This window comes from Heloderma suspectum, chromosome 1 (genome assembly GCF_057233095.1).
Source record: "Heloderma suspectum isolate Gila_16-S chromosome 1, 16-S_ref, whole genome shotgun sequence".
NCBI lineage: Eukaryota > Metazoa > Chordata > Lepidosauria > Squamata > Helodermatidae > Heloderma > Heloderma suspectum.
Window position 1 is genome coordinate 108205268 of NC_139458.1, and position 25382 is coordinate 108230649.

Here is a 25382-nt window from a genome sequence, read left to right on the forward strand (position 1 = left end):
AACATCCATGTTCTCTTAAATCTATATACACACACATATGAATCCCAACAACCTCTATAGACCAGGAGTCCTCACTTTTTGGACCCATGGGCACATTTGGGGATTTGAGAAACTGCTGTGGGCGCTACCACAAAATGTCTCCCATGGTAGATGTGGCTAGTCACATAATGGCTGCTCTGGGGACCTGGCTAGTCAAAAGTGAGCTAAAGTGTGGCAGGGGAGTGAAATAGTAAGGCTAAAGGGTAGGAGGGAGGGGGAGATAGGAAGGAAAAGAGGTAGAGGGGAGAGAAATAAAAAACATTAAAGATTGGAAGGGAAAGAAATAGCAAGGAAAGGGGTTGAAGGGAGAAAAATAGTGAGGCTAGAGGCTGGGAGGAAAAGGGAAACAACAAGGCAAAGGGGTAGAGGGAAGAGAAAGAGCAAGGCTACAGGCTAGAAAGACAGGCATAACATTTTCCAAGGTTTTTCTTAAAGCAAATTTTTAAGGATACAGGGAGGAGAGAGCTTTGTGGGCACCACTGGAGGTCCCTGAAGGTGTCATGGCGCCCACGGATGCCATGTTGATGACTGTGATCTAGACCTTAATAAACTGCACTGCTGCTACAATCAACTTCGCAGCCCCACCACTCGCATTTCCCTAAGATAACCAACACTCCAGGAGCCTGGACAACAACACTGGACTACACTGCAGAGTTGTCATACAGTAATCTAAACACACACACAGATGCGTGCGCATGCACACACAATAAAGTGGGAATAACAACACTCAGCTACTTTGCAGGGCTGGCAAAACCCACAGCCTTGACTCCTGTAATGTAGATATAATAATGATAAATTTTATTTACATGCATTGCCAGGGTAATTTTTTTAATGTTTACAAACTCAGAAAAAGATTAGTAAGACCTGAGTCTTTTTAATAATAGGTTTGCATCCAATGTAATTGCTCTGTGTATGAAAAGAGCTTTCTTTCACAGCAGGAGAGATGAAGTCATTAGGCTGACAAGTCTAATTTCTCAATCCAACTTTGCTCTCTTTTTAAATTGTTCTTAACATTAGGTATCTTCCAATCTGTTCATTTTAGTGATACATTATTTTAGTTAATAGATAGCAATTTAACAATTTTGAACAAAAGTGTCATCATGTGAAACTAGTGCTGCATTTGTGATAATAAATATAGCTCTCAACAGCGTTGTTGAACTCATCAGAATTAGTAGAAGTGCCTCCATATCTGAGAAATTAGCAGACATATATGGGATTATGACATCCTATTTGAGGAAAGCTGTATTTAAGGAGTCCTCAAGGGATCCTACTGTACATTTTGGAGGATATCATTCCGATCTAACAGAGGTCTTTATTTTAGCTTTGGGCTATGTTTCCACGAAAACGGAACGGCGAAGCAAATCAAGGAATACCGATGGAATCGGCATTGCTCCGCGCATGGCTCCACAAAGGACTGCACTGCACCATTATAAATTGCTCACAGAAACATACTTCCAGGTGGGGTAGGGGGATTGGAAGTCAACATCATCAGACTGGCAGGGGCTGCTAAACCAATAAGAGAGCCCCCGCCCCAAGCTCTACTCCCCTTAATGGCAATCTAAGGAACAAGCCTCATTGACCACAATGGGAGTTACTTCTGAGTAGACTTCCTGGACCAATGACCCATTCCACCCATTTTTTTCCTTTCCCTCTAAATACCAGGCTACCGCATTAGCAGGCACCCCTGAATAAATGCGCTATTGTGTGAAAGAGCAAATACGTGATAGTGCATTTTGGGAATAAGCCTCATTGACTACAACGGGAGTCAGCAGGCACCCCTGAAATAATGCGCAAATGCGTGATAGCACTATCGCACGATAGTGCAAATGCATGTTAGCGCTATTTCAAGATAGAGTGATACTGACATAGAGGGTATGCATAATGGAAGAGCCGTGCAATTGTGTTATAATGAGATAGTGCCTTAGTGTGTAATACGAAAGCTGAACTATGAAGCTTATGAAATGGGACCAAAGGACACAAAGGAATACTAGCTGTGGATCCTCCCCATATGTAATTCTGGGGAAGCGACCTGAGATTAGGGGTGTACGGATTACTCACCCCATTCCATCCGGGGCGTCCGCGGTGGGGGGGAGGCAATCCGTCCCTCCCCCCGGAATCCTCCCCGCTGCCTCCGTCCGCTGCCGGGCTGCGGCTGCAAATGGTGGCCACTGTAGCGGCCGTCATTTGCATCCCTGAGCTAGCCGTGATAGGCTACATATATATTTACATAGCCTATCACAGCAAAGAGCGTCCCTGCTCTTTTCATGATAGGCTACGTAAATATATACGTAGCCTATCACGGCTAACACAGGGACGCAAATGGTGTAGCGGCCGCCATTTGCGTCCCTGCGTTAGCCATGATAGGCTACATATATATTTATGTAGCCTATCACGGCAAAAGGGAGGGACGCAAATGGCGTAGCGGATGTAGATACTTACATAGCCTATCATGGCTAAAGTAGGGAGGGAAATGGCAGCCACAGATTGGGGCAGCCATTCGTGGCTGCAGACCAGGTCAGCGGACAGACCGGACGGCCGACAAAAGGTAGGGTCCGTCCCAGGGAAATTTCGTGGGGTGGCAGGGGGGATTGCCCTGTTCCACCATGGAATCTGGCCTCATTGGAGTCCATGGCGGAATTCTCTAACATCCCCACCTGAGATAAACTGATTTTCAGGCTGTAGTGGGAGTACTCGCTTGCACACGATAGCATACTTATATGCACTAGTGATCTAGCGCTTATTTTCAATATTTTTTACAAAGTCGGTCCCTCAGCATCTTGCTCCAAAACAGCGTTCAAACGTCTGGAAAACCAGGAGGGAAAGAGTTGGGTCAGTGAGGTCAAGGCAGGTGAGCAACACACCCCTATGGGCAAGGCTACACGCCCCCATGGGCAAGACTATGATACTGACGCAAGTGTGGGTGATGGAACACACCCCAATAAGACAATAACCAAGCCAAAGTAATGAGGAAAAGTCGGACTATAAAACCAGTCTCAGAAGAACTGGTTTTTCCACGATAAACTCCGGGTCTAGTCAGAAGGCACTCCCCTCCTGGCCAAAGAGGCTTGTCCCTTGAATGCACACATCAGAAGTAACTAATTCACACTTTTGTTCCTGGCAGCATTGGGTTATTTCCCACTCCTGTGTTTCCCCTGCATGTCTTTCCTAGCACAAACCAATTAGCGTATACTCAGAGGTAACTCCCATTGTGCTCAATGAGGCTTGTAATTAAGAAGAAGAAAGCAGCAGGAGGGAAGCCTAGAAGGGGGGGAAGCCTCTCTTATTTGTTGAGCAGCCCCTGCCAGTCAGATTACGTTCACTCCACCACCACCACCCACCCGCCGCGGAAGTAGGTTCTGTGAAGTGACTTAGAATGGTGCGATGCACTCACTTGTGGTACGCTGCATGGAGCAAAGCCAGCTCCTTGAAAAAGTCAGGTAAGCCATGATTGGCTTCTCCTTCCATTGTTGTGGAGAAACCCTCCTGGTCCATGGAAAGCCACAGGACACATTTCAAGGTTCACGTTGATAGTTTCAAGAAGATGAGGACTCAGTCTTAAGGGTGAAATCCAACATTATGTGAGCAGAGGTCCACTCATACAAAAGGACTCTCCTTCCCCCTGCAGCTTACACACACACACACACTCACACACACAAATCTGCTCTAGAGGGTATGCGGCAAGCTGCTGGAGGAGGAAGAATCATGCTCCTCCCTGTTCTACTGACACAAACTATTTTGTTGGTGGGAGGGGTTAATTGGATACCACCCTAAATTCTAAAGAGCATATGACAATCTTTTAAAAAGATTTGAAGTCATTATAATTATTTAGCAGGTAGCCGCAGAGTCCATAATCACCATCTGACCTGCCATTCGTCTTTCAGGCCACTCAACTCCATTTCCATTTTGGCATTTGTTTCAGTCTGTCTGCAGAGCAGTCGCTGCATATGTTGTAGAGAAGCAATAATCTCCTTATTAATAAAAGAAAGACATTGTAAATGATAGGGTTATTCTGCAAAGGTGAGTATGATAGGATATGTATACTGTATATATTGGCAGTATCCCTGTTATAAGTTCTTGTTTTACTTTTGTTGTAAAAGTGGTTCAATCATAACCACTGGCCTCAATATCATGAATCAACAGTAAAAAACGAGAACATATAATTACATCTTGGCTTGGAGGTCAGAACGGTAGTGGTTACTCGCATTCTTAAACTGCTGCAGTTGGAATTCAACATTTAAAAACAACACACACACTATTTCGGGAGTCAGTTTGTAGATAAATGGCAAAGTACAGGTTCATAATCTGGCCCCTAGTATCTTAATGTTCATGAGGCCTATTTGACTAAACTTGCTTCGTGGTGCTTCTTACCACATACATACGTCTCCTGTGCTGAAAGCTCTTCATTGGCTGCCGATTAGCTACCAAGCCAAGTTCAAGGTGTTATTGCTGGTTTACAAGGCCCTAAATAGGTCAGGACAAGATTTTCGGCTCCTTCACACTGAGTTTTTATCCTGCGATTGAGATTGCTCCTTCACAGAAGTCTGCAGGCTCCTGACATGATCCTGTGATCATTCAAGGCGTCTCCTGCACTAAATGCCCTTTGTTCCACTTTTAAATAGATTGCAGATAATGAGCTGTCAAATTACCCCGTTGTGTTCCGCTTCAGTTTCCTCCGTGAAAAGAGTAAAAGCGGCTCAATTTAAGATAATGGAGACTCAGGAGGGGGAAGGGGGTGGGGGGAAAGGAAGCACTTGAAAAAGGGAGTCGTCGTGATCCTGCATTTAAAACGGAAGCAGAAAGCCCCGTTTTAAATGCAGGATTTTAGGCTGGTGTAGAGATGCCCTATCTGAGATATCACCTTCTCCTCAGTCTCTACATTCTGAGAGGGAGGGCTTGCTGACCATACTGTGGACTACTGAGGTTCATTTGGCCATGGTGTGGAGGAAAGTCTTCTCAACTGTGGCACCCACTATGTGGAATGATCTCCCCACTGAGATCAGGCAGGCTCTAGTGCAGTGTGTTTCTGCCAGCAACTGAAGACACCGTTGTTTGCACAGGCATTTCCCTGACTACTAGCATTGTCAGAAACCCCTGGTTATTTTACTGAGATTTTATTGCTTGTATCATTGTTTTATTGTTTTAATGACTGTTTTTATTGTATTTTATCTTATAAACTGTGTTGGGATTATTATTATTATTATTATATGAAAAGAGGTATAGAAATTCTCTGAAATAAACTGCTTGAACACCATTAACAATTCATGATAAATTTCACATCAAATTTTGGTATGAACACCAGAGATACTTAAAACCACACAAAATTGTGTGATGTTTCATGAAAACAAATATGATATGAGTAAATTCATTTTTATATATGATTCAAGTCACATTTGTAATTGAGATCTATTCATTTCAAAATACACTGAAATCAAAGAACTGTAATATCAATAGTAAAACTCACAAAAATGCTCTACAGATTGAGCAATAATTTTCAAAGATTAAAAATAAGAACACCCCAATACTTTACTTTGTTTTTGAACAGCCTTGCTCATTTTATGGTAGATCTGGAATCTTTATTAACCATTCCAGTGGCACCAAACATTTCACCACATTTATTTTTAATGCATTTGCAGGTAAAATGAAGCAGAAAAACCAGAATTTAAGGCTACAGTCCTATGTACATATACTTGGGAATCAGGAATGAGTTGAGCTTTTGTGTTAGTAAACATGGAAAGGATCAGGCTGCAAGAGCAGTAAAGAAGTACTCCCAACCCACTGCTAGAATCTAAAGTTTCAAAGGTGATGATGGGGTCCAGAAGCATCCTTTGACTATACATTGAGTTTCCTGCTTACTAGGGAGTCGCCATTGTGGGCGCGCGCAGGTCCAGTGGTGGGAAAGGAAGGGAACCGGCAGGATAGCACCAAGCCAATTGAAAGGCTGATTGGCTTGGCAGGGGTGGTGCCATGAGGAGAAAAACTGAATGGGAGCAGCTGCAGGCAGTTCCCTCTCTGGTCTGTCTGGCGCACAGAAGAACAGGGTCTTGTGGGTTGGCTGGCACCATCGCTGTTGCTGACTTCCATCCACCCACATCTAGTAATAGTAGATCTTGCAGTGGACAGAAGTTAGTCTCCAGTTAATGGGGCTGGGAAGGAATTTTACCTACCTTCTAATTGGCAAAAAAAGTGGGCAGGGTTTTTGCCTTCCGTATTGCAAGATTAGTCCATGTGTAAATAAGACAGATTATTTACTTGTGGGCTTTCTTGTTGGAATTGTATTGTTTATGTCACAACTTTGTGGGGTGAGATAGGCATTGGGCTGGATCAGTTTGGGAGGGAGAGTGGTATTGGGCTCCCCACTTCCCTGTGGTGGGATCCTCTTAAAGGATCTGGGTGGGTGTGGCACCAAGACCAGGACAGCAGGGTGGCTGCAAGAGTGCCACATCCAGTGTGGAGGAAAAGAGGATCACATTAGCAGTCTGTGCTGTGGTGGGCCTCTGACCTTTCCACTCACCACCAAAACTCCTGGCAGGAAGTCCAGGAAGGAAAATCAGACAGCAGTCAGGCTGCCCGATCGTGGGATCCATGCCCTATGCCTCCGTCAATCCTATTCAAAATTAATAAAGTTGTGGCCAATTTAATAACCCATTTAAGCTGATGTCTCTGGTTTGTTCCTTTCATCTGCCACACGGACACAATTAGACCTTGCACCACACAAATCTCAGTAACCAGGGAAGGCCTTATCAATGATGGGTGTACATTTTGCCATTGGGGTTGCTGAGCACTCTTATTTCAACATTATCTGGATTCATCCTCTGAGAGCTTGGCCATCAGTTGCTGAATGACTTGGAGCTTCACTCTGGCTGGCTATGATGAGAAAAGACACCTGGATGCAATGCTGTGGATGGTCAAGTTCAACCACATCAAGAGAGTAAATAAAAAGGGCCAGAAGATATATATATACTCCAGAATACTATAATGTTTAGTATATTTTTGTTTGGAAGACCTATTTTTACTTTAATCTATTCTTAATAAATATTATTAATATATAATGTATTCATAATATATATGAGATAGACTAACAACAGAGTATTTTCAACATATATTTAGAGCTAAAAATTTTGGCTTCTGCCCTCATCAGTAGCTGTGATGTTAAATGGATAGCAAGAATGGCAATTTGGAATGCTGGGAGATGAAAATTCCTAAGGATAGAAAATCAGAAGTATGGCTGATATAAAGCTTATGAATTGTCCTCCAGATTAAGACCATATGGAGTAAGAGTTCTGGATCTGTCTTTTCTGTGAAGCATGTCAGTGTCCTCTGTTCAACTGGAAGCAACTGTAAATCCAAGAGACTATATGCAGGTGAGTTAAAATGTCTCGAACAGGCTGCTCTAGTATTTTGGTAAGAATTGCAGATTCGTGGTAAAGGAATCTTGTTCTTAGGTCCGTTGTAATTTTCCCTACATATCACACATGACATCCATTTTTTCTTTTGCTGTTGTGCCACTTTACACCTACTTCTCTCTCTGTCTCTGTCTGTCTCTAACCTCTCTATATATACTTTTTAAATTCTGTTTTAATGTACTTGTTTTGTGATGTATTTTAATGGAGGTTCTGTTTTTAATTTGGATCTTATCATTACCTGCCTTGTTGAGTGCCATTATTATTATTATTTTGGCAGAAAGGCAGGATACAAATTAAATAAATAAATAAATAACTCGTTCTGTTTACAAATTACCTGTTTCTCTTCTTTAAGGTGTGCATTTTCTTCAGTGATTTTTCTATTTAATTCCATTTCCTATAAATGAAATAAACACATTGGGCCTAATCCAGTTGGCTCATGCTGCTGTTCTCAAAGCACAGTTCCTCATAATTAGTAATGTTTACTTTTCAACATTATTCTAACAATTTTTATATAACAAAATATAAAAAAGATTGTAACATTTTTCTTACATTTCCATATAGGAACTATTAAACTTACATTCTGTCCTAAACATTTCTACTCAGAACTAAGTCCCATTTAATTCAATAGACTTACTCCCAGGTAAGCAACAATAGGGTTGCTGCCCAAATTACTTAGCAGCACTTTACATGGTACATTTACTAAAGTTGCCCAAAACTGCAGTATTTAAAGCAATGTTATCACATCAAATCTCAAAGATACCTATTAAATATCAATATAGCTCTCTTTTTGTAAAGTAATAAGAGGAAATGTTAGCTGACAAACATTAATTATCAAATACCATTGTATATTTTTGCTGTAGCTCTTGTAACTCCTGTTCCTTTGCTGTAAGATTGAGATTGTCTTCTCCCACTCTGTGTTGACAAGTGACATTGGACCTTATCAAGTCTGCCGTAACTTTCTTTAGTTCCTTAATTAGGAAACACTCATAAATAGTTCACTCAAGATTATTTTGCAATGCCAAATAAGACAAAAACTTATTTTCTACTCCAATTAATCTCGTTCTAAACAAAATACATGAAGTCAAGAATATTAATGGCATTAAATATTATTGATCAAATTGACAATGATGACATATCTTTGAAATGATGTTCACAATTAAATGTGTTCTGTCTGAATTCACTCATATGTTCTTTGAGTTGTTTTAGAGTTATGTTGTTTTCACAAAAAACATATATTTATAATGTTACTGTCCTTTTTCTGTTTGAATACTACTAGAAATAAATGGACACTGCATTGTCATACTGCTTAAGTTTTTACCAGTAGCTACTGCTCTAAATAGAGAGAAGCAATGATAGAGGAAGAAAATAAGATCTTTAATTTTTAAATTAAATTAAATAGTTGCTTTTGTCTCACAAGAGTTAAGCATGTTACATGAGTTTAATATATCTAAGACCTTTGTTAAATTTTTACTTTTAAAATGAGAAGTATTTTAGAAGTGTCATGTATCTTCCAATTCTATGAAGTTCTTCTACTTAGTTTATTCAAAGGAGCTACTGCAGCAAATCAGTACATGCTTTGATCTTATTAAATTACAATGTATAATTCCTGGAGTCATAAATATTGCATCTTTCCCCTACCCCTCCCTTTTTTGTATGGGGTAGCCTGTTTAATATCTCTCTCTCCTTGAATGCTCTGACGTTTATTCAGACAAATAGCAAAGGTTATGAATGCTGTTTGTAGATAGTATCAAGAATTCTTCATGATGCCATAGCACTGAACCAAGCATTCAGAATGGCAATAGTTTTATCTAGGAGCAACTAAATTTGGTCTGTTTAACTTTTCTTCATAAAAGTGGAATTCCCCCTTATCACAGTCCAACAGTTTAACTGTTCTGGACAAAATCATATAACAGTGGAAAGTAGAAATGGAGATTATCTGAGCTGCTGAACTTTATGAATACCAAGTTACATAAATATAGCTACCAGTTTTAATGAAAATCCATTTCTCAGTAAACAATAACCCTGATCCAGCAAAAGGTGGATCTCTACCAGCCAGGAAACAAGTTTCCATCTGTGGAATTTCCCCGCTACAGATGCCAAGAGCCTTTTGCATCCATAGCCTTGGATGTACACGCTGAGGCCAGAATGAGGCAAACACACTTGAGACCTGATTTAAAACATCTAATACAGTAGTCAAAATAGCAAGCATGATGTTCCCTCTGCTAGCTCTTGCCTGTTCCATCACCCCCAAAGTTCTTGACTTGCTGACCTGGCATTTCCTTTTCCTGTCTAGAGGAAAGGAATAAAGGATTTTGTGAAGGTTTAGCACTCCACTGCCTCTAAAGGGGTAGATGCTGGCATGGTAGCTCTCACCCCTAATGTGGGTAGGAAGCCTTCCTTCCCCTGTTAGCTAATAAGCAGGAAGGGAGAAATGACTGAATGAAAACAAACGTCTGTTTGTTTTAGACTGAAAAATAAATGGAGAGGAGGGAAACTAGTAAGAACAAAGTCAAAAGATAGGCAGCTCCCCCAAAGCCCAGGTTCTCTACCTATAAAGCTAGTCTGGAAACCAAGAAGCCTGTCCCATGGGGATGCCAAGCCTCTTTGCCCCTACTTTTGGACTCGAGAGACAGGATCCCATTCAAAGAATGCCCTTGTTTCAGCAACTGGGGAGATAGGAAGGTTTATTCAATTGTGTACAAGGATGTACACTACAGTAATGGTCTCTAGTGTTGTTGTTTTTTAAAAATAAAATAAAAAATTCAGCCCGGTCTTTATACATTTTTATTATTTTATTTTAGCCATAAAATGCAGCCGATTTCTGAAGGAATTTTAAAAGGCATCATACTCCAATGAATTTTAACAATGAGAAGCTGTATGTTCTGTTAAAACGGCAAAACAATAGTAAGTGCTGGGTGAATGCTAAATTATTGCCATATGCATTGACCTAATTTGTTCAGGGGGGAAAAGAGGATAAACAAATTACCCAATTTGTATGTAGTGATTTTGTTTCTTTTTCCTCTTATCTATCTGTCTGTTGAGAAAGAATGAATTCTAAAGAACTTAAGAGATGTTGGCCAGCTGCTATAGATTCGCATAGGTACTTAGTTTACTGGCTAGAAAGTTTCAACATCTCCCTGGTTCTTGTCTAAACTATTCCATTTCATACCCTTTATAGAATAATATGCAATTAAGAAGTTTAGTTAAATAAAGTAATGATAGCCAACCAGTAGATAGCCACTGACCGCATAAATCCCATGAAGTGATTTTGACTGGCCCTTGGGTCACACTGTCCATTTATTCCTCACCACCACACCGCCACCTGCCCACTCCAGGCACTGCCAAGCCAAGTAGAAAACTATGGATTGAATCCAATGATGCCCTTGTGTGGGTGGCCCAGGCATGCTGATGGTGGTGCATGCACAGCCTCTATTGCTAGTGGTTGCGATGTTGCTCTTCTGGGGGCAAGCACTGAAACTAGCAGAAACACTTGCCCCTGGAAGTGCTACAGTGCGGCTGGCAGTGGTAGGGGCCATTCACATGCCACTGCCGCCATGCCTGAGTCACCCACGCAAGGGCAACATTGGATCCAACCCTATGAATGCTCTTTGCACTCTGCATCTAGTTAAAGAGAAGAAATCTCACAATGACATTGTGGCTAGGAATGTGGGATATAATACAATTCCTTCTAATGATAGCACAGCACAGTTTACTGATTCAGGGAGATCTCTGATGTGTCTTCATTCTTTCTTCACCTGTGATGTTATTGCTCATGTATAAGCAAAGGGAACAGATCTCACAGAGTGCAAAGGACATTCATGCAGAATTCCCACTTAGTTCAGAAGTGCCCAAGGAAGTATAATGTAGGGGAGGAGAGATAGGCACACCCTTCTTGGGTACTACAGAGTATATGAGTTTGCCATCCCTGATTTAATTATTTATCTACAACAAATAGGATTCCCATAATACTTATGTTCAGATTATAGAACATAATACTGATGTCCAGACTGTGTTGGGATGACTTGATTTTTGAAGACTTAAAACTGGCTTGCCCACAATCTGAACATGTATATAACTAACTATTCACAAAAACTGGGTATTTGTGGAATCTACCAACAAGGTGATAGGAAAAGACCACCATGTAGTCATAACAATAATCTGAATTTACCCTTTGTACATTACAGATGGGTTGGTGCAGCCCATCTCCTGCCAAGGATAGGTTACCAAGAGCCTATTAAACATGGAATCTAGTATCTGCATCGGCTTCCCATTACTTTGAAGGCACAATTCAGGCTGATAGGTTTGAACTAAAAAATCCCTTAATGCTTGGGCTCTGCTATACTCTCCCATAACCATTTGAACTTTTAAGATTAACAGAGAGTGCCTGCTTTACTGTATTATCCATACACCAAGTTCAAACAGCGAAGACATATGGAGAGATATCCTTGGTGGTTACCCTTCAATTGTAGAATTCCCTTCCTGTTAATGCCTCAGCCTCTATGCCTTCTGGAAGTCTTGTAAGACTTTCTTGTTTGGCCTGATTTTTACTGGCCAAGCCTAAGATGATATGTAATAATTTTATCGGTTGTATCCAACAGTGTTGTTCCATTGATGGAAACAGTTCTCTCAGTGTAAACTCTTATTAACCAGCTTGAGGCTTGGGAAGAGGTGGGATAGATACTGAAATAAATAAAATTATATTCAATGCACTTCATACCTACCTCTTTTAGATTATGTATCTCAGACTCTTGTATTTTGTTCACTCTTGTCAATTTCTTATTGAGTTGAATTGCTTCCACAACTTGGGGGTAGTGTAGGATAAAAAGTAAAGAACTAATATGAAAATAATATCTTGGTTATGTTACTTGTGCAACAGAAGTAAGGTATCCTATAGAATATGTATGTATGTTTTCTGGTGGGAAAGTTACATCCAGGGACAAGAGTAGACAAACTGTCTGGAAAAGTCAGGAGTAGTCATCTACATGTGATAACTTAGTTGTTACATCTAATTAGGATGTGTAAGTTCTTCTATGTATTGCACTTTGCCCTAGAGTTCACATACTGCCCTTATTTGGAGACAATTCTAGAAAGCATACTTCACCATCTAGCTGTCATATTGCCACACATTTACGAACTATTTCTTCAGCATAAAATTGGTCCTACTGAATTAAAATCTATGTGAAAAGATCAAACATCTAGCATGTTTTTTATATATGATTAAGTAAAGCCATTAAAATCAGCAGTTTGCAAGTGGGAGTAATTTTTTGTTCAATCTGGGACCTTCCCCATGACTTTTCCAGAGACGGTAGTTTTATGCTCAGAATATACAAGTGGTAAACATGGTGATTATCAACCATGATTATCAACCATATATGGTATAAAATTATTTTTTTCTGCAGTAAAAGTACAATGTAGATAGTTCAGGGAATAAATTATTATCTTATTGAAGAGAACCTGCTTGTATATATTAAATATTTTCTAACCATTTACGCCACAGGTATGAAAATCTATTAAAAACCTATAAATCACTGTTTTGTAGGGAATACATAAAATAATACATTTTAAGCAATGTTAAGATTTAGTTTTGTCCTCATTTTTAGACAGAGGGTATCATACAAATTAGAAAGTTACAAATGTGAACATTTTTAATACAAAGCACAGTAAGATTCTAGTGGGAACTCATGAACTCTCCTGCCCAGCTCCTCCGGCTTCTCGCCTGCCAGGACCTCCTATGCATGTTGCTCCATCCTAATTGCACCGTATGTTGATTCAAGGCAGAACGAGGCAGCATCTGGGTGAAGCTCTCCCGTTGGGAAGAAAAGCCATTGCAAGGGGTCTTGTTGGGGAGGCCATCTGAAGTTGAAGTGTCTCAGGGAGGGCTCACCTTACGGCTGGGCAAGCTCCGTGGTTGCCTGGAGCGCCAAGGTGAGAGGGGGCGCCAAGCTAAGCTGAGGGGCTGTGGTTTTTGAATAAACTGTCTGCAGCAAGCTAGGGTGGCAAAAGGCAAGTGTCTGTAACCTTTCTTTCAAGGTTGTACAGGTTGTTTGGGTAATAACTACAAAAATGATCTTCATTCAGTTAGTTTTAAAGTATGTTTCTTTTAAAATTTCCACTTTGATGTCATTTGCACTAGGTTAAAATCAGTGGATCACGGCTTTACTTTGAGGCAACATTACCAAGCACTTAGCACTTCAAATACTGTAAACACTACAAGCCCTATATAAATAACAATAAAATAAAGCTGTAAGCTGTAAAAGGTCAGCTGGATAGCTTCTTTATTTATACGTTTTCTTTATTATTTTTAAAGTTAAAAGTAATGGATAGTCTAAAATAAAGAATGCTTATAGAAAGATAGGAAATCCTACAAAACAAACAATATTATAAGTCGCATAGCACACTGCCACTGCTTAGAATGTAGCTTTTTGAACACTGGCTTGTGCAAATTGTAGCACAGTGGCTGAGAAATCAAGGTTTTGAGCAATGTCGTTCTCAGTGGACATCGCACCTGCACCAGGCCCCATACATCTTCTGGGTGGCCCTGCAAAACTGACTACAGGGGTGGGGTGGGGGGCACCAAAGGCACTTCTCGCCCAGGGTGCTATTTACCCTAGGGCTGGCCCTGGTCTCAGGCATATGTCTTAATATGCCACATCCCAGGTGCTGGGAAAAAGTAAGCAAGGGTTGCCTGCTCAGTGGCCTCCTGGATCTTGTAATTTCATGCTGATTGCTGGCTTCAAGTGTGTCTCTGAATTTTGATCTACCTATTTACTTCCTTCTCCTGGTATATGTCCAAGATCACCACTCAGAGCTGGGATACCACCCCTTGCCTTGGGATGTTCCTCCTTCCAGTGGGCTTTGCTGTATTTCCCATCAATCATGCATAAGAACTGGGTCATGCTGTACATTTACTACATATTTACCATTCTGTTCTAATCTCTCGTGACTGCCTTTTATTAATTCAAATTGACACATGATAACTGCATGGCATTTTTCAAATTCATTCAGACTCTTCTGATGGTCTTCCTTTGCTAACATGTACAACTGTAGCTTTTGCTCCTGCATAAAAACAAAATAGTTATGACAAGTTTGAAGTACTGTATGAAGTCTAACCTATCATAAATTAGATAAGGCTATAATCCCAAACACACTTACTACAGAGTAAGACCCATTAAACACAGTGGAGCTTACTTTGAACAAACAGGCAAAGGATTATGCTGACATCCCACAATGAAGAACAATAATCTTCCAACACCATCTTACGAAATCTCCCAGTATGGTAGGAAAGAAACAGCTGTAGAACAGTGCCTCCCCTCCTCCCATCCCACTCTCTTGGTCAAGAACGATACCATGGTTGAAGGTATTAAAAGTGAGATGCAGAGAATCATCAGGGTCATACTCTCCCTGTCTCTCTCAGCAAAGGGCTGTCAGGAGCTCCATTCTGCAGAGAAACAAGGTGTGAAATTCCCATGTGCCCTCTTTCTCTGCAGAAACAGCGATTCTGCTGGAAAACAAGAGACAGGGAGCCTGCACCTTGTTTCCCAGCAGCATGGAATTCCCAACAGCCTGTCAAACAGCTGTTTGGTGGGCTGTCAGGAGCCTCATTATGCTGAGAAACAAGGTGTGCACTCCCAGAGTGCTTGTTTCCAAGCAGAATTGCTGGGATTTCAGGGGTAGCAGTGGCAGGGACAGCTGCTACCCCCGTTGGGGATGCAGAGTTGGGGATGCACAAATGGCCATGCTGCATGTTCCCCACTCCTGCTCCAGAAGGAGGAGCCACCCCAGTGATGAGGAATGCCTTCAAGAAGCCTCAGGAGAAACAACAATTCAACCAACATTTAGTGAAATTGATCCAGGGGGTGTCTCCATGAGTGATTTACTCTTGAGCTGGCTGCGTTTGGAGGTTGTTAGGGATATATGGCGTCGTGGCCATCCAGCAGCCACCCCGGAGCTTACCAGGGAAAAACCAGATTTCCTGAGATTGCTTAAAGTCTGATTCTTTTCCTTAAGTCAGGTTCTCCCCAGTATAGTTGCTGTGTGCCCCAGTTCCCACATTGACCTTGGGTATTCTAGCCCTGCCCAGGGGGGTGCCTTTCACCTTGACCTCAGTCAAGGGGTGTTTGCTGTGTGTTGCCCGTCCCTGCACAAACCAACTAGCATCTACTGAGAAGTAACTCCCATTGTAGTCAATGAATCTCGAACTCCTGAGATTCCCCTGAATCAAAATGACACATTTAGAGAGCCTTAATGTTGAAGCTTCGACTGATCGCAGCAGGGCAGCTAGAACACGGTGTTCCTTTTATGATTGTTGGGGGTGGGAGGGAAGAGAGAAAGAAAGAGAGTGATTTCTGTGGATACAGGGGAGGAAACCTCCCAGTATTTTATCAAAGGAGAAAGGGAGGAGAGCTTGGAGGGGGGGAGCCTCTCTTATTGGCTGAGCAGCCCCTGCCAGTCAGATGACATTCACTCCAACCCCCTGTCCCACCCAGATACACTTGCTCATGGAGCCCTGCACAGACCAAAGCCAGCTCCTTGAAAAATCTGGGTAAGCCATAATTGGCTTCTCCTTCTGTTGTCGTGGAGAACCCCCCCACACATAGTAATTTGAGGAGAAATGATTTTGTGAAATTGAGTCCACCCTCCAACTTTGTTTTGCCTAATCATTTTGCAGTTTCAGCAGCATGTTTACATGGGACTAAGTCCCATTAAACTCAAGAGGTCTTCCTTCTGATTAGACATTCGTAGGATTGCACTATTAATCTCTGATTCCCCAGCTCACCCTACCCCCCAAAAGATAGCATGGAATGCTTTTCAAATCTTTGGGTCTGCTTTCGAATAAAGCAACTTTGGGTTTTTGCAGCATACTCTTATCTGTAAAAAGAAAAGAAATCCAAACAGTAAAAAAAAAAGTTTTTCCTAATATTTCAGGTTTCTTCAGCCCTTTCTTTGGAAAGTTATTCTCCTGAATAACACGAGCTGTTGGAGGACCGATCTGTGCACTCTGTAAAACTATACACTTTTCTGTAGCTATTCTGCTGCTGTCCATTATAATGGTCGCCCACAGTGTGTGTGGCAAAAGAGGCAGTCATTATTTACGGTGGCCACCATTTTTAAATTCCCCAAATGCATCTGTGAACAGATGTAAAGGGGAAAAAGGTCAGGCTTAGAGGCCTGGAGTTTTCTGTTGGGAGGGAGTAAACCTGAGAAGTGTAGTTTCATTTATCTGGTGAAGTTTCTGTTTCAATTCCCCAGTTAAGTTTCATTCCTTCAGGGTTGAAACAGTGCTTTTGGTTTTGAGGGAGGAGGATATATATAAAGACAGTGAGAGAGCCAGTAAGAGCAGAGACAGCCAGAGCCTGACGTGAGAGCACAGTCTGAAGACCAAGGAGGAAGAAGCAGCCTAGAAAAGTCTAAGCACAGATAGGGTAAATGAACTTGCATTTTGCAAAGTTTATTTTCTTTTAATGCTTTTTGTATCACCTGGCACTATCTATCTTTAGTTGTGATTGCTTGCTTTAAATCTACTAGTAAACTGTTGTGGTTAAACCCTGTGTCTGGAGTGTCAGTCACCCCACGTCTATAGCCTAAACCCCATGTTACTGGGAAGGGGAAGTTTAAAAGAAGGAAGGTGAGACTCTTAAGGAGGCAAGAGATCCTTAAGGGGTTGCTCAGAGGGTCCAGGACATAAGGGGAATCTTGACAGCATCTCAAAAGTCAGAACAGGGCTTTCTGGGAACAAAATTACTCTAATTCATTTTCCCCAGAAATAATACCTGTGTAGCAGCCATGTAAAAAAATCAGAAATGTCCTTGCTGAGCTGGCATAAGATAGCAGAAGCAGCAATGTGGAAATTCCCCGAATTATTGACAGGACTGGGTCTCTCTGACACTGGCATATCATGTTCCAGTCCTCTGCTTGGCTTGCATATTGCTTGGATACATATCAAGGTCTCATTCTTTGCAAATCATGCCCTATTACCCATTTTCATAGACCTCGCAGTTAGAAACCGTGACAGAAGGGGAGGGGGAAACTGTTTGCTGTCATATCTATAAAAGTCATGTATTACTGTGATTCGGGGCTTCTGGCTCTTTGGAAACGATTCCAGCCTTAAGCCCGCGCGTTAAATAAAGAAGAATCTCTTTTTCCTTCACTCCGTGGTCTCTCTGACTCTGATTTCTGCTACATAAATGGTGCCGTGACTCGGATGTGGCAGGCTCTGAGCCAGACAGGTGGCAGTTGCCTGCTCTTGATCGCCGCACCGGGGAGACGGGCTCGGCGCATGCCTCCCTTTCTTGGCGCCACCGACCTTTTTGTTGGATGAACGGGAGACAGCCTGAGCTGGGACCGCCCGAACGGTAGCGAGCGGCAAGAGAACCTTGGGAAGCGGTGGAAGGAATTTGAGCCCTGCCTGTGAATTCCACATTGGAAGCCTTCAGGAAAAAGGCAAGTATATGGGAAAAAGAGGGCCCCGCCTTTAGGGAGAAAGGCCACTGGGCAGAAAAAAAGAGGGCCCCGCCTTATGAAAAAGGTCAGTGTTGGTGGTATACGTATACAAAAGAACCTACTCCTTGCGGGTAGAAGGGGGGCCTGATCACACCCCCGAGTGGGCGCCAGTACCTAGCACGCCAGTACTCAGTAGGAAGCTGAGGAAGCTGGGGAAGCCGTTTTCCGCTCTGGTAAAAAAGTGGGAAAAGTGGGTGGCAGGGACATATGGAAGCAGTGGAGAGAATGATGATTGTGTGAGTGGCTACTGCGGTTTCTGAAGCATACCGTTGACCGTCCGGGTGCCCAGGCCAGTAGCAAAGTGCGTGGTGTGTAAAATCCTCTTGTGTCGGCCAGTGAGACCCCTTACTCACTGACCAATCCCATTCCCTCATTGTGTCTGTCTTCAATTTAGGAGGGAGGCTATGGGTGGCGGGGGAAGCAAACCTTGCACCCCCTTGGGATGTATGTTAGCAAATTTTAAGAAAGGTTTTAGTGGAGATTATGGGGACCCCCCCATGAATCCTCAACGGTTGCGAACTTTATGTGAAATAGAGTGGCCATCTTTTGGTGTAGGATGGCCTACTGGAGGCTCTTTGGAGCCCAGCAAAATCAGTCGCGTATATGCCATCATAGTTGGGAACCCTGGGCACCCTGATCAATTTCCCTACATAGACTCATGGGATTCCATAGTCCGTGTTTCTCCTCCGTGGCTAAAGAAATGCCTTGAATCCCAAGCAAAAGTTTTGGTGCTCAGAAAAGAAAAATTAGCAAAAAAATTACAGCCAGTGTTAGAAGCCCCGGGTGAAGATCTGGCAGAGCTAACGGCATTTCCACCCGCTTATGCCCCGCTTCCACCCCGGGCCCATGTTACTGTAAGACCGCCTCGTCGAAATCCTGAGTCCCTGCCATCCTCCCCTTTCGGAGGCCCTGCCCCGCGCCTCGACTTGGAGTTGACGCCATCAGTTACAAGCCCCACGGGCAGTAATTCGCCGATTTCAGCTACAGTCCTCAACTCTCAGATATTGCCTGCTGAGGCTTCCATCTCTGCAGGATCGGGAGAGTCCCCTCTTACACCTCAGTCAGCATTAATAAAAGAGGTTGCAGAATTGAGAAGTTGGGTAGAAGAAGTAGTAAAATCAGCAACGGCCCTTACAGAGATGTGCTCACAAGAAGAAGAGGGGTTGAGCCCATCTACGGCTCAGCAGTCAGGGAGTGAAGCCCAGCCTCTGCTTCCTCTGAGGCAGATAACTCAGATGGTGCACAACCCAGATCCCGAGGCGGCAGAGCATTATATCCCCATCCAAGCCTACACTTATGCACCCTTTACAACTTCAGACTTGTTAAACTGGAAGACCCATTATGCTTCATATACCACAAAGCCTAATGAGCTAGTGGAACTATGCTCCAGCATTATGGCCTCGCATATGCCTAACTGGCAAGATTGCCAACAGTTGCTTTTGACGTTATTTACCACTGAGGAAAGGCGACGAATCCATCAGCAAATGGAGCAAATCGCCTTAGAAAGAGCCCCAGAAAATTATGTAAATCCCCAAGGATGGATGAGAGAGAGAGTGCCCTTAGAAAATCCCCATTGGGATCCCAACCTACCGGCAGGGTTAGAACGCATCACACAGTACCAAACCTTGCTGTTGCAAGCAATGAGAGCAGGAATGAAAAAGTCTATTAATATGACAAAAGTCTCTGAAGTGTTGCAAGGAGCAACCGAAGCCCCTGGAGAATATTTAGAACGTCTCCTGGATGCGTATCGCCAGTACACCCCTCTCGACCCAGAAGCCCAAGAAAATATGAAAGTGATTAATATGGCTTTTGTAACTCAGAGTTATAAAGATATTCGAAGAAAGCTACAAAAGTTAAATGGTTTTGCTGGGAAAAATTTAACGGAATTATTAGAAGTTGCTCAGAAGGTGTATGTAAACAGGGACCAAGAAGAAAAGAAAGAAAAGGAGAAGAGAATGGTGAAAAAGGCGGAACTGCTTGCTGCAGCACTAGTAGGTCCACAAGATGGAGGACTGGGCGGAGAGCAAAGAGGACGTGGACGAGGGAAGGGGAGAGCAGGAAGAAGAGAATTTTTGAGAAGGAATCAGTGTGCCCAATGTGGACAAGATGGGCATTGGTGGCGTGAGTGTCCAAATGGAACCAATCCGATGTATCAGGCGGAAAATCGAGGGGGCCACCACGGACGAGGGAGGGGACAGCCGCCATGCTGGCAACCAAATAACTGGCAAATGCAAAGAGAATCAACTGGGAATTACGAAGTGAATCCCTTTACGGGAATGGCTGCAACTGAAAGTCTTGAATAGGACAGACCGGGCCCCTTTAATCTTGGCCCCGGGGAGCCCATGGTCACTGCCACTGTGGGGGGCCAAAATATTGATTTTATGATTGACACTGGAGCAGCGTCATCAGTGGTGACCTACCCCGTTGCTCCCCTCACCCATCAAAAAGTGCGGGTGATTGGGGCAACTGGTGCAGTAGAAGAAAAGCATTTGTTGCAGCAACGGACTTGTCGGCTTGGAAGCCACATAGTAGAACATCAGTTTTTATATTTACCTGAATGCCCTATGCCATTGTTGGGACGTGATTTATTGTCAAAGCTGAGGGCCCAAATATCCTTTGAAGAAGATGGAACAACGGCTGTCGCCTTCCGCAGGCCCCAAGAAGGTCAGCTCCTGTCACTCACATATCCACAGGAAGAAGAGTGGAGGCTACATTGGACCATGCCAGTACTTGATGAAGAGCCATGGCAGGCTTTCCATGTGCCTGGAGTGTGGGCTGAAGATAATCCACCAGGAATGGCAAGATGTGTGCCCCCTGTTGTAGTTGAATTAAAACCAGGAGCAATACCAGTGCACGTACGTCAGTATCCACTGCCGCGCCGAGCGGTGCTAGGAATTCAGAAGCACCTAGACCGTCTGTTACAATATGGTATCCTTCGAGAATGTCAGTCTCCATGGAATACCCCCCTTCTGCCAGTCAAGAAACCTGGCAGCATAGAAGATTACCGTCCAGTACAAGATCTCAGACTGGTCAACCAAGCAACTGTGACGATACATCCGGTGGTCCCGAACCCTTATGTCTTGTTGGGATTGATTCCATCTGAAGCAACTCATTTTACTACCTTAGACTTAAAAGATGCTTTTTTTTGTATCCGACTGGCACCTAAGAGCCAAGCTATTTTCGCCTTTCAATGGGAAGATCACATGACTGGGAGGAAGACCCAACTGACCTGGGGCCGTCTTCCCCAAGGTTTCAAAAACTCCCCCACATTATTTGGGACGGCCCTAAGTCAAGACCTCCAAAATTTTCATTCCGAACCCGGGAAAAGAGTTCTATTGCAGTACGTTGATGATTTGCTCTTAGCAGCATCATCAAGACTCGAATGCTGGCAAAGCACCCAAGAACTGTTGCAACTTCTGTGGGAACGAGGATATAAAGTATCCCGGAAAAAGGCACAACTTTGTAAAACCCAGGTACGATATCTAGGGTTCATAGTATCTCAACATCAGCGAGAATTGGGTCCTGAACGGAAAGAGACTGTGTGTGCCCTGCCAGAGCCCACTACTAGGAAGCAGGTGCGGGAGTTCCTTGGGGCTGCAGGGTTTTGTAGAATCTGGATTCCCAACTTTGCTGTAATGAGTAAGCCTCTTTATGAAGCTACCAAAGGTTCAGAGGCAGATCCGTTTCAGTGGGGAGAGCCACAAAAACAAGCTTTCATAGATATTAAGAAAGCATTACTCCAAGCGCCTGCTCTAGGACTTCCTGATGTGGCTAAGCCTTTCCTGTTGTATGTCCATGAACGAGATAATGTAGCTGTAGGGGTGCTGACACAGCAACTTGGATCATGGCAGAGACCTGTTGCATATTTATCCAAGCAGTTGGATGTAGTTGCCAAAGGCTGGCCAGCTTGCCTGAGAGCCATTGCCGCAACCGCCCTCCTGGTTAAAGAGGCAGATAAGTTGTCAATGGGACAAGAACTAACCGTCCGGGTTCCACATGCAGTACTCACGCTAATGGAGTATAAAGGAAATTACTGGTTCACCAACGAGCGCATGACCAAGTACCAAGCTCTGCTCTGTGAAAATCCACGTATCAAGTTAGAGGTGTCATCCAACTTAAATCCAGCCACGTTGCTGCCAATAGAACCAGGAGGTCAGCCTGAACATGATTGCATCAAAACTATGGATGAAGTTTATTCCAGTCGTCCAGACTTGCGTGATAGCCCCTGGCCTCACCCAGACGTCACCTACTTTACTGATGGAAGCAGTTTTGTCCGAGATGGGAAAAGATACGCCGGCTATGCAGTAGTAACTAAAGACAAGGTTATCGAGGCCAATCCTCTGTCTGTGGGAACTTCAGCCCAAAAGGCAGAATTAATTGCCCTAATTCGAGCCCTGACGTTAGCTGCTGGACTCACGGTCAATATTTATACGGACTCTAAGTATGCTTTCACCACCCTCCATGCCCATGGAGCATTGTACCGTGAGAAAGGATTAATAAACTCCACCGGACAAGGTATCAAAAATATAACAGAAATATCGGCTCTATTAGACGTCGTATGGCACCCCAAACGTGTGGCAGTAATACATTGCCGAGGGCATCAAAAGGGAACAAGTGAGGTGGCAGAAGGCAATCGATGGGCAGATCACGTAGCCAAGCAAGTTGCCCTCAGAAAAGAGCACAATAGAGAAAAAATTGAGATGACCATCTCGGAAGCCCCGTTGTTCCAAGTTAACTTGACAGATGTGTATCCAACCTACACTCCAGAAGAAGATCAAATGGCTGTTGAGACCCTGCAAGCTAAGAAAATAGCCCAGAAGTGGTGGGAACTGCCAGATGGACGAATCTATGTGCCACAACGGCTAGCTTGGAGCATTGTCCAGACTGCACACAAAGCTACCCATCTGGGAAAAAGTGCTCTGGCAGCACTACTACAAAAGCAAGTCTACATCAATGGACTACACAGTTATGCCAATTTAGCATCTATGCGATGTGTAGAATGCTCCAGAAATAACCCCAGACAAGGGAAGAAACCCCCTCCTGGCATTCAGCAACTTGGCACTCTTCCTTTTGAGGCCCTAGTTGTTGACTTTACTGAAATGCCTAGGGTAGGCCATTATCGTTATCTACTAGTTTTTGTGTGCACTTACACAGGATGGGTAGAAGCCTATCCTACCCGAACTGAGAAAGCACGTGAAGTTATAAAAGTCTTAATGAAAGACCTAATTCCGAGACACGGATTACCCCTATTTATTGGATCCGATAATGGCCCTGCATTTGTTGACCAGGTGTTGCAAGGAGTTAACCATTTATTAGGCATTCAGTGGAAGCTTCATTGTGCGTACCGTCCGCAAAGTTCTGGACAAGTGGAAAGGATGAATCGGACCCTCAAGACCCACTTAGCCAAGCTGTGTCAGGAAACTCAGCGAAAATGGATAGAGATGCTGCCCTTAGCTCTGTTCAGAATTCGATGCACTCCACACAAAACTACTGGTCTGTCTCCCTTTGAATTAATGTATGGCAGGCCTCCCCAAATTTTGGTAGGATTAAAGGGAGACCTGCAAGAATTGGCTAATGTTAGTTTAACCCAAGAGGTTCAGGCACTGGGCAAAGTTCTTCAAGCCCAGCGTCGGTATATTTTGGAAAATAGACCCCCAATTCCTATTACTGAAATCCATCCTTTCCAGCCGGGAGACGAAGTGTGGGTCAAAGATTGGAAAAATGACCCTTTAACTCCCAGATGGAAAGGACCAAATACTGTTATACTTTCCACCCCTACAGCTGTAAAAGTAGCTGGAGTTAAACCTTGGATACATTGGACGCGAGTCAAGAAAGCAAAAGGGGGGGAGTGGATTGCAAACAGAAATCCTGACAATCCTTTAAAAGTTGTACTGAAAAAGAAAAAGCAGTAAAAGAAGACTCAGGCTAGACCTTACTGGGGACAAACCAGGAACTTGTTCCCCCTGCGTACGGTCAGACCTGCAGCTGGAGAATTGAAGAAGGGGACTAGACCCTACTGCAGCTTGCCAGGTGAATAGCTGCCCTGCGTACGGTCAGATCCCGAAGAAGATTAAACATGTATATTGCAATGTTAGTAGTGATAAGCTGCACCTCCTCAGTATTGTGCGCAAAAGGAGGGCCTGCTTTAGGAGAGGGGAGTATGCCCTTAAGGTTTGCTGATAATTATTGGCTTCACTTAGCTAATATCACTGGAGTAAAGCATTTTTGTTTGCCAGAAGATATACCAGCCAATAGACTCATTAGTTCCTGTTTAATACCTGTTTGTAGGCATCCCGATGAGATTCAAAATGATACTATGTTAAGCCATTACTATATAAATTTGACTTATTCCCAAAATGCAAACTGGGGCGCAGTTACAAAAACTCTGCCTCCTACTGAATTTACTTTACGCACTCCCATTGTAGCCGGTATAAATGCCACTTGTGCTCGTATGATTAATTGTCAAAAATCTTCTGGAAAATGTAAAGCTATCCCTGGACCCCCCTTCCACTGTAACGAAATTCAAAACATATCCTTTAATTATGCACATATACTTCTGCCTCATGGATGGTTTTGGACCTGTGGTTCCCGTACCTGGTCTTTCATCCCTGCCAATTTGTCTGATAACCACCCATGTTGCCTTAGCCGTCTGGTACCAGTCCTTCCCCCATGGCCTGAGAAAATTTGCCAACGACAGCCCCGGGCACTCCAGCTGACTGAGAGCTGTACTAGTCATGTGAGTCTGTACTCTGATTCAGAGAAACTAGCATTAGCAGCATCTCTGGTTGGAGTGCCAGGCCTAGCCCTGGCCGATGGTCTGGAGATTAACAGGTTAGCCTGTAGCTTAGCCAAAAGCATAAATGCCACCTCACGAGCTCTGTCATTATTAAATAAAGAATTACGTGACCTAAGAGGTGCCGTCTTAGAAAACAGAGCTGGTATAGATTATCTTTTCCTTCTCCATCACCTGGGCTGTGAGTCACACCAGAAGCTTTGCTGTTTTAATTTAACTGATAACAGCAACGCTGTAAATGTGCAGATCAATAATCTGCGTAATATAGTAGCAGATATAACAATAGGAAAACATGATTGGCTCGATTGGTTGACCTCTTGGCTTCCAGACCTCAGATGGCTAAAAGCATTGTTCGTTCTAATATTGCCAGTAATAGTGGTAGGAATGCTGTTGTGTTTCTGCATCCCCTGGTTCATGCGTTGCTTGAAACATCAGTTTACTGCCTCGGCCACCAAAACAGCTGCCCGCTATGCTTTAATAGCTCAGCAAGATATACAGTAAAAGTGCTATAGTAATCCTGTGTTATGCATTGCCAACTTCTTGTGTAATTTAATGCTATAATTGTAATAAAATTATGCATCAAAGGGGGGAATGTAGCAGCCATGTAAAAAAATCAGAAATGTCCTTGCTGAGCTGGCATAAGATAG

General features: G+C 43.3%; 1 protein-coding gene across 1 annotated transcript in view; it reads right to left on the reverse strand.

Moving 5' to 3' along the window:
* Positions 1 to 25382, reverse strand: part of CCDC73 (coiled-coil domain containing 73) — an 85914-nt gene that overhangs the window by 28746 nt on the left and 31786 nt on the right. Inside the window, exons 7-11 of the mRNA XM_084853242.1 lie at positions 14363 to 14498; positions 12164 to 12243; positions 8282 to 8410; positions 7777 to 7836; positions 3903 to 4007 (exon numbers count right to left, since the gene is read on the reverse strand). Of these exons, the coding sequence (XP_084709368.1) occupies positions 3903 to 4007; positions 7777 to 7836; positions 8282 to 8410; positions 12164 to 12243; positions 14363 to 14498 (510 nt within the window). The remainder of the gene's footprint in view (positions 1 to 3902; positions 4008 to 7776; positions 7837 to 8281; positions 8411 to 12163; positions 12244 to 14362; positions 14499 to 25382) is intronic.